Genomic DNA, 10000 nt, shown 5'->3' on the forward strand with positions numbered 1-10000 from the left:
CCCTCCCTGTCTATCTGACTGTCTCCCTCCCTCCCTGTCTATCTGACTGTCTCCCTCCCTCCCTGTCTATCTGACTGTCTCCCTCCCTGTCTATCTGACTGTCTCCCTCCCTGTCTATCTGACTGTCTCCCTCCCTCCTTGTCTATCTGACTGTCTCCCTCCCTGTCTATCTGACTGTCTCCCTCCCTCCTTGTCTATCTGACTGTCTCCCTCCCTGTCTATCTGACTGTCTCCCTCCCTGTCTATCTGACTGTCTCCCTCCCTGTCTATCTGACTGTCTCCCTCCCTGTCTATCTGACTGTCTCCCTCCCTGTCTATCTGACTGTCTCCCTCCCTGTCTATCTGACTGTCTCCCCCCCTGTCTATCTGACTGTCTCACTCCCTGTCTATCTGACTGTCTCCCTCCCTGTCTATCTGACTGTCTACCTCCCTGTCTATCTGACTGTCTCCCTCCCTGTCTATCTGGCTGTCTACCTCCCTGTCTATCTGGCTGTCTCCCTCCTTGTCTATCTGACTGTCTCCCTCCCTGTCTATCTGACTGTCTCCCTCCCTGTCTATCTGACTGTCTACCTCCCTGTCTATCTGACTGTCTCCCTCCCCGTCTATCTGACTGTCTACCTCCCCGTCTATCTGACTGTCTCCCTTCCCGTCTATCTGACTGTCTCCCTCCATGTCTCCCATCAGACTCCGAGATCAGTGTGCAGCGAGAGCTGCCAGCCTGGTACCAGGAAGGGGATCAGGCAGGGGGAGCCCGTCTGCTGTTTCGACTGCATCCCCTGTGCCGACGGAGAGATCAGCAACGCCACAGGTGATGTATCACTGTGTACACGTTATCAATCCCTAACAGAGCTTTGTTCTTTATACAACTGCAGCAGAGTTGGTTTGAATTGAGTCCACAGTTGTTTTGGGGGTTTAAATGATATGTAGCTTGAAGGATATTCTACCAGCTTTGTAGATTGTCTCTGTTGCTGTGTGTTAGACTGACCTGCTATCTTCTCTGCCTCCTCCTGTCAGATGCCAGGGAGTGTATCCAGTGTACTGAGGATTACTGGTCTAACGCGGCCCGAGACACCTGCGTCCCCAAGACCATCGAGTTCCTGGACTTCAGTGAACCTCTGGGCATCACACTCATAGTGATATCAGCCGTTGGAGCGCTGATCACACTGGCTGTGGGGGTGTGTAGCCAACGGGGAATAGGGTGTTATTGGAGATTTGTCTGTTGGAATTACGAGGAGACATAATTACAGTAAATCAGGTAGTATTCACTGCCATTTTTGAAAGACAACCTTGAAGTGTATAAGGGTTTGGGTCAATTCGTATTGAAGTCACTCAGGAACTTTTTTTTAATACATTTTCCTCTTTTCAATTTATTGAGAAATGTAAAAAAAAAAATGGAATTGGAATTTCAGTTTTCTACCTGAATTGGGTAACTTCAATTCGAACTGACCCCGGTGTGTATAATGTCCTACTTCAGATGGTCTTCCTGGTCAACCTGGGTACTCCACTGGTGAAGGCCAACGACCCCATACTGAGTTTCTCCCTGCTGTTCTCCCTGGTGGTGACGTTCCTCTCCTCCATCGTCTTCCTGGGAGAACCCCAGCCCTGGAGCTGCATGACCAGCCAGGTGGGCCTGGCCTTGGGGTTTTCCCTCTGCCTCTCCTCCATCATGGGTGGGTTGAAGTCTCTCTCTCTCTCCCTCTCTCCCTCTCTCCCTCTGTCTCTGTCTCTGTCTCTGTCTCTGTCTCTGTCTCTGTCTCTGTCTCTGTCTCTCTCTCTGTCTCTCTCTCTCTGTCTCTCTCTCTCTCTCTCTCTCTCTCTCTCTCTCTCTCTCTCTCTCTCTCTCTCTCTCTCTCTCTCTCTCTCTCTCTCTCTCTCTCTCTCTATCTCTCTCTATCTGTCTCTATCTCTCTCTCTCTCTCTCTCTCTCTCTCTCTCTCTCTCTCTCTCTCTCTCTCTCTCTCTCTCTCTCTCTCTGTCTCTCTTTCTGTCTCTCTCTCTGTCTCTCTCTCTGTCTCTCTCTCTGTCTCTCTCTGTCTCTCTCTCTGTCTCTGTTTCTCTCTGTCTCTCTCTCTCTGTCTCTCTGTCTCTCTCTCTCTGTCTCTCTCTCTGTGTCTCTGTCTCTCTCTGTCTCTGTCTATGTCTACCTCTCTTTCTCTCCCCAAATCCAGACTAATCCTTTAGTGCCTTGTCTAGCCCTTAAGGAATCATTGGCTGTAAGTGACATGATGGATACTCAGGGGCTACAGTAGAGTACAGTTCTTACCACATTGCTCACACAAACCTACCCTTTAACCATGATGATGTGTTGTTCTAGGTAAGGCTGCAGTCCTTATGCTCAGGGCCAGGGTTCTGAAGGCTGCCAGGTCCAAGGCCAAAGCCACTGCTAAGGCTGCAGCTCAGGCCGCCGCCGCTGACACCAGCCCTGATGTCATTGTCACCAATGGCAACATCAACAACAACAACAATGCTGTAACCACTGGCAACCCCGATGTGGACTCTCTCCGTCCCGCCCACCAGAGGGCCCTGGCAGTCGTATTAACACTAATCCAGGCCGTGGCGTGCACGGTGTGGCTCATCATCCTGCCGCCGCACCCGGTCAAAAACACGGCGGCGCAGAACATCAAGATCATCCTGGAGTGTGACGAGGGTTCTGTGGTCTTCATCTGCTGTGTCTTCGGCTACGACATCCTGCTGGCCCTGTTGGCCTTCATCTTCTCCTTCATGGCACGCAAACTGGAAGACAACTTCAGGTAGCTAGTCACCTTCATGGCACGGAACTGGAGGTCTCCTTCAGGTAGCTAGTCACCTTCATGGCACGCAAACTGGAGGACTCCTTCAGGTAGCTAGTCACATTCATGGCACACAAACTGGAGGACTCCTTCAGGTAGCTAGTCACCTTCATGGCACACAAACTGGAGGACTCCTTCAGGTAGCTAGTCACCTTCATGGCACGCAAACTGGAGGACTCCTTCAGGTAGCTAGTCACCTTCATGGCACGCAAACTGGAGGACTCCTTCAGGTAGCTAGTCACCTTCATGGCACGCAAACTGGAGGACTCCTTCAGGTAGCTAGTCACCTTCATGGCACGCAAACTGGAAGACAACTTCAGGTAGCTAGTCACCTTCATGGCACGCAAACTGGAGGACTCCTTCAGGTAGCTAGTCACCTTCATGGCACGCAAACTGGAGGACTCCTTCAGGTAGCTAGTCACCTTCATGGCACACAAATTGGAGGACTCCTTCAGGTAGCTAGTCACCTTCATGGCATACAAACTTGAGGACTCCTTCAGGTAGCTAGTCACCTTTGTGGCACGGAACTGGAGGTCTCCTTCAGGTAGCTAGTCACCTTCATGGCGCACAAACTGGAGGATTCCTTCAGGTAGCTAGACACCTTCATGGCACACAAACTGGAGGACTCCTTCAGGTAGCTAGTCACCTTCATGGCACGCAAACTGGAGGACTCCTTCAGGTAGCTAGTCACCTTCATGGCACGCAAACTGGAGGACTCCTTCAGGTAGCTAGTCACCTTCATGGCACACAAACTGGAGGACTCCTTCAGGTAGCTAGTCACCTTCATGGCACACAAACTGGAGGACTCCTTCAGGTAGCTAGTCACCTTCATGGCACACAAACTGGAGGACTCCTTCAGGTAGCTAGTCACCTTCATGGCCCGCAAACTGGAGGACTCCTTCAGGTAGCTAGTCACCTTCATGGCATACAAACTTGAGGACTCCTTCAGGTAGCTAGTCACCTTTGTGGCACGGAACTGGAGGTCTCCTTCAGGTAGCTAGTCACCTTCATGGCGCACAAACTGGAGGATTCCTTCAGGTAGCTAGACACCTTCATGGCACACAAACTGGAGGACTCCTTCAGGTAGCTAGTCACCTTCATGGCACGCAAACTGGAGGACTCCTTCAGGTAGCTAGTCACCTTCATGGCACGCAAACTGGAGGACTCCTTCAGGTAGCTAGTCACCTTCATGGCACACAAACTGGAGGACTCCTTCAGGTAGCTAGTCACCTTCATGGCACACAAACTGGAGGACTCCTTCAGGTAGCTAGTCACCTTCATGGCACACAAACTGGAGGACTCCTTCAGGTAGCTAGTCACCTTCATGGCCCGCAAACTGGAGGACTCCTTCAGGTAGCTAGTCACCTTCATGCCACACAAACTGGAGGTTTCCTTCAGGTAGCTAGTCACCTTCATGGCACACAAACTGGAGGACTCCTTCAGGTAGCTAGTGGAACTGGAAGTTACTTAGCTCAGCATTTTAAAGACTTGGCTAGCTGTAGGCTAAGAGCTAACATAGCAGTTAAGCTAACACAACTTAACTTATTATAACTGTTAGGTTATAATTTTCAGAGTAAATAACTCACGAACACTAGAGAAGCTTAACCAAGTTTAATTCTTCCCAAAGGGTCGTTACAGCTGTAATTCAGACAAACAACATTTCACACAAGCATTGATATTGAACCCTTTCCCCCGAGGCTGAGGCTCCTCCTCCACAGCCGCACAGCCAATTAATCTCTGTTGCTAGGCAGAACCTTAGTGTTATCTGTTCTTCCTCACTTCATCTGACCTGACCTCTACCCCAAAGTGCTCACTCCTCCCCAACTCAAGGCTGCCATGGTGATTGATACCAGACTGTGTCTCTTCTCCTCCCATTGGTTCCCTGATGTCTTAACAGTAACATATCCTGACATAATGGAAACGTTATACATTACCCTCTCTCCCTCAGTCACATTGTTATGTTCTAAGCTCTCCACCCGTCTCCCCCATACATTCCCTACAGATAACCATTCACTGGTGATGTAAAAAACAGTCTCGTTCACAGTTGGACACTCACCTTATGAGCATAACAATGTTCCAAGTTTCTCCCAGAATCTAACATAACATATCTTACCATTGCGTAACTTATGATAGACTATCTAAGGGTGTTTTCTCATATAGTCCTCTTTAATAGAACGGATCTCAGTCCTCTTTAAAGTGAACTCTGGTGTAAAAAAAGCAGAAAAACTCATGTCTTTGTGTTCACACTGCCCTTGCCTTTGAATGAGGACTCAACTCTTCTGACAGTTCACTTCAACTATTTTCTCTTTACATTCACAGAGCTTTGTTTAGGAAGGAACCGTTATTTTTTTTCCAACATTCACTCTGGGTTTTTACAAAGTGCAGGAAAAGCCATTCAATGAGAATACGTTGTCGGACAGCTAGATATACCTACGTATACCTACGGACATTTTGGAAGCTAATAGATTGCATTTCGTTAAAATATGACACATAATCATTGTAATCAGAAGATATTATTAACATGTACGTTGTTTTGCTAACAGAATAAATAGGAACTAGAATAACTGCAGAATAAATAATGCTGTAACTGAAAATGGTATACCCAATGGTATACTGTCCCTTTAAGAGCTAGATTAGATGTTCTACCCTATGTTGTGATTCAGCACACATTTTTGTGAGGGTTTATGGCCGGGGAAACGGTGTTACAGTAGTCTAGTGTGAGGGTTTATGACATTAGTCTATTGTGAGGGTTTATGACAGGGGAAACGGTGTTACAGTAGTCTAGTGTGAGGGTTTATGACAGTAGTCTAGTGTGAGGGGTTGTGACAGTAGTCTAGTGTGAGGGGTTGTGACAGGGGAAACGGTGTTACAGTAGTCTAGTGTGAGGGTTTATGACAGGGGAAACGGTGTTACAGTAGTCTAGTGTGAGGGGTTATGGCCGGGGAAACGGTGTTACAGTAGTCTAGTGTGAGGGGTTGTGACAGTAGTCTAGTGTGAGGGTTTATGACAGGGGAAACGGTTTTACAGTAGTCTAGTGTGAGGGTTTATGACAGGGGAAACGGTGTTACAGTAGTCTAGTGTGAGGGGTTATGACAGGGGAAATGGTGTAGCAGTAGTCTAGTGTGAGGGATTATGTCAGGGGAAACGGTGTTACAGTAGTCTAGTGTGAGGGGTTATGGCAGTAGTCTAGTGTGAGGGGTTATGGCAGTAGTCTAGTGTGAGGGTTTATGACTGGGGAAACGGTGTTGCAGTAGTCTAGTGTGAGGGGTTATGTCAGTAGTCTAGTGTGAGGGTTTATGGCAGGGGAAACGGTGTTACAGTAGTCTAGTGTGAGGGTTTATGGCAGGGGAAACGGTGTTGCAGTAGTCTAGTGTGAGGGGTTTTGGCAGTAGTCTAGTGTGAGGGGTTATGGCAGTAGTCTAGTGTGAGGGGTTATGGCAGGGGGAACGGTGTTGCAGTAGTCTAGTGTGAGGGGTTATAGCCGGGGAAACGGTGTTACAGTAGTCTAGTGTGAGGGGTTATGGCAGTAGTCTAGTGTGAGGGGTTATGACAGGGGAAACGGTGTTGCAGTAGTCTAGTGTGAGGGTTTATGGCAGGGGAAACGGTGTTGCAGTAGTCTAGTGTGAGGGGTTATGACAGGGGAAACGGTGTTACAGTAGTCTAGTGTGAGGGGTTATGTCAGGGGAAACGGTGTTACAGTAGTCTAGTGTGAGGGTTTATGACAGGGGAAACGGTGTTACAGTAGTCTAGTGTGAGGGGTTATAGCAGGGGAAACGGTGTTACAGTAGTCTAGTGTGAGGGGTTATAGCAGGGGAAACGGTGTTACAGTAGTCTAGTGTGAGGGGTTATGTCAGGGGAAACGGTGTTACAGTAGTCTAGTGTGAGGGTTTATGACAGGGGAAACGGTGTTACAGTAGTCTAGTGTGAGGGTTTATGGCAGGGGAAACGGTGTTGCAGTAGTCTAGTGTGAGGGGTTTTGGCAGTAGTCTAGTGTGAGGGTTTATGACAGGGGAAACGGTGTTACAGTAGTCTAGTGTGAGGGGTTATGGCAGGGGAAACGGTGTTACAGTAGTCTAGTGTGAGGGGTTATGACAGGGGAAACGGTGTAGCAGTAGTCTAGTGTGAGGGTTTATGACAGGGGAAACGGTGTTGCAGTAGTCTAGTGTGATGGGTTATGACAGGGGAAACGGTGTTACAGTAGTCTAGTGTGAGGGGTTATGTCAGGGGAAACGGTGTTACAGTAGTCTAGTGTGAGGGTTTATGGCAGGGGAAACGGTGTTACAGTAGTCTAGTGTGAGAGGTTATGTCAGTAGTCTAGTGTGAGGGGTTATGACAGTAGTCTAGTGTGAGGGTTTATGTCAGTAGTCTAGTGTGAGGGTTTATGGCAGTAGTCTAGTGTGAGGGGTTATGGCAGTAGTCTAGTGTGAGGGGTTATGACAGGGGAAGCGGTGTTACAGTAGTCTAGTGTGAGAGGTTATGTCAGTAGTCTAGTGTGAGGGGTTATGACAGTAGTCTAGTGTGAGGGTTTATGTCAGTAGTCTAGTGTGAGGGTTTATGGCAGTAGTCTAGTGTGAGGGGTTATGGCAGTAGTCTAGTGTGAGGGTTTATGACAGTAGTCTAGTGTGAGGGTTTATGGCAGTAGTCTAGTGTGAGAGGTTATGGCAGGGGAAACGGTGTTGCAGTAGTCTAGTGTGAGTGTGTATGACAGGGGAAACGGTGTTGCAGTAGTCTAGTGTGAGGGGTTATGGCCGGGGAAACGGTGTATCAGTAGTCTAGTGTGAGGGGTTATGGCAGTAGTCTAGTGTGAGGGTTTATGGCAGTAGTCTAGTGTGAGGGTTTATGACAGTAGTCTAGTGTGAGGGGTTATGGCAGGGGAAACGGTGTTGCAGTAGTCTAGTGTGAGGGGTTATGGCAGGGGAAACGGTGTAGCAGTAGTCTAGTGTGAGGGTTTATGACAGGGGAAACGGTGTAGCAGTAGTCTAGTGTGAGGGGTTATGACAGGGGAAACGGTGTTACAGTAGTCTAGTGTGAGGGGTTATGACAGTAGTCTAGTGTGAGGGTTTATAACAGTAGTCTAGTGTGAGGGGTTATAACAGGTGAAACAGTGTAGCAGTAGTCTAGTGTGAGGGGTTATGACAGGGGAAACGGTGTTCCAGTAGTCTAGTGTGAGGGGTTATGACAGGTGAAACAGTGTTACAGTAGTCTAGTGTGAGGGGTTATGACAGGGGAAACGGTGTTACAGTAGTCTAGTGTGTGTTGCTGGAAAAATGACAAGTCCTCCTGGGGAGCTTTGCGTTCACATTGTCCTAAAAAAAAGGGAACCGGAACCATGGAATTCAGGCGAACCGAACTCAGAACACCTCTCGAGATCGTCTCAGTTCGATTCACTTTTGGGGTTCTTTTGAGGGGTCTGAGTTCCTTTGGAGTGTTCAAACTGCACAAAGAATTAAGCGAACCGCAAAATAAAAAAATAACAAATTGTCTGAAAGGGACCAAGTGTGAGAACACCCTGAGAGTTGCTGCGCTCATTTGAATTTGGTTTTGTTTCTTGCTTTAGACCACTTTTAAACTTGTTGGGGTTTTCTTGATTTCAGTGAGGCAAAGTGCTTGACCTTCGGCATGCTGGTGTTCTTCATCGTGTGGAGCTCCTTCGTCCCGGCCTACCTCAGTACACGTGGTAAGTTCATGGTGGCCGTGCAGATCTTTGCCATCCTGGCGTCCAGCTTCGGCCTGCTAGCCTGCATCTTCCTACCCAAGTGCTACGTCCTGCTGGTCAAGCCCGAGTTGAACACAGAGGATATGATGCGGCCGCGTTCCAAGCCACGTGACGGGACTGGGACAGGGACCTCGGCCTCGCTAGCTACGGTGGCCACTGAAGTTCAAGCTACGACAGGCAATGTTGATTATTAGGGTTAGGGAGGGACGCACAAACACACGCTACGGGCAGACACAAACACTCATCCGGAAGCACACTAGGGTCAGTGATACAGGACACGTTGCACTAACTAGTGACTACTCAGCATTTCATTCTGGAGTCTGTTACTAGTTTCCTGTGATGTCATTATACTCTATGTAGTTTTTTGACTAATGTATACCAATGGAGTTCTCAGGGAATAGGACTACAACCAAACACAGAGCTGCAACAGAGAGATATCTACGCTGACGTGGATATATATATATATGGTAGATGGATATGTCCCGTCCTTATGATAACTATATATTTGCCTTTATTAATGCTGTCCTGATTTTTAAAAATTTTAAATTAAGAATTAGTTTGAGCCTTAGTTTTAAAAAACAAACAGTCATTGCTGCACTGGCTTGCTATCTTGGTAGAAATATACTGTATTTGAGAGATCATTTGAGATGTCTCAGAAAGGTGGGCATTATAAATGTATTTGTTGTCAAAATGTCACCTTTTGTACTGTGCATTTAGAGGGATTTTCATTTAATTAGCCTTTATATCATATTTGTATAGGCACATTAATGTCTGATGTTTCTGTATAGGAATCTGCATAAGTAGCCTTGTGATCATTGGAACATCCCCACTGATTGGATGGATCATCCCCACTGATTGGATGGAACATCCCCACTGATTGGATGGATCATCAACACTGATTGTAAATGTTTTCGTAGGGAAGTAAAGGTGTATTGTTCACACTGCCTGCCTGTCCTTTATTTTGACTTGAAGTTACTTGTTTTACGTTACTGAAAATGGATTGTAAAAGTAGGGATCTTGTTACCGTGGTGGGCAATGAGCCAACGAGAGGCAGGTAGGCTACAGGTGGTAATCAATTATTTACATATACACTAGATGACTGGTTTGAAGCCACCGTACCTCCATCTTGGCACTCCCCCCAATGTTGTTAAATATATTTTGGAAGCTATTGAAATTCATTTATTAATGTCTACATTTATTTTTGCCACTTTTATTCTACTTATAAATTGTATTATGTGAGCTAAACATACAAATTAAAATCACATTTTTGTAGGGATTACTAATGTTACTGTTTCCCAATACAGCATCAAATCCATGTAATTTTGTCCTTGAAACATTACCTTGAAATACTGTAGAATTCATTTCCTTCCTTTGGAGGACGGATCATACTGGGGAGAGCCAATATGGCCGACCGGTGGCTTCAAAGCCTCTCAATGGCCCATACATAGCATCAGCAATCCAGGTTTTATACACTGACTGTACCAAACATTAGGAA

At 47.2% G+C, this 10000-nt stretch overlaps 1 protein-coding gene across 1 annotated transcript in view; it reads left to right on the plus strand.

The window, feature by feature from the left end:
* Positions 1-9449, plus strand: part of LOC129831685 (vomeronasal type-2 receptor 1) — a 19916-nt gene extending 10467 nt beyond the window's left edge. The window contains exons 8-12 of the mRNA XM_055895048.1: positions 685-808; positions 1015-1175; positions 1475-1670; positions 2315-2750; positions 8384-9449. Of these exons, the coding sequence (XP_055751023.1) occupies positions 685-808; positions 1015-1175; positions 1475-1670; positions 2315-2750; positions 8384-8699 (1233 nt within the window). The 3' untranslated portion in view covers positions 8700-9449. The remainder of the gene's footprint in view (positions 1-684; positions 809-1014; positions 1176-1474; positions 1671-2314; positions 2751-8383) is intronic.
* Positions 9450-10000: the final 551 nt, after the last annotated feature.

This window comes from Salvelinus fontinalis, chromosome 33 (assembly GCF_029448725.1).
Source record: "Salvelinus fontinalis isolate EN_2023a chromosome 33, ASM2944872v1, whole genome shotgun sequence".
NCBI classification, from domain to species: Eukaryota; Metazoa; Chordata; class Actinopteri; order Salmoniformes; family Salmonidae; genus Salvelinus; species Salvelinus fontinalis.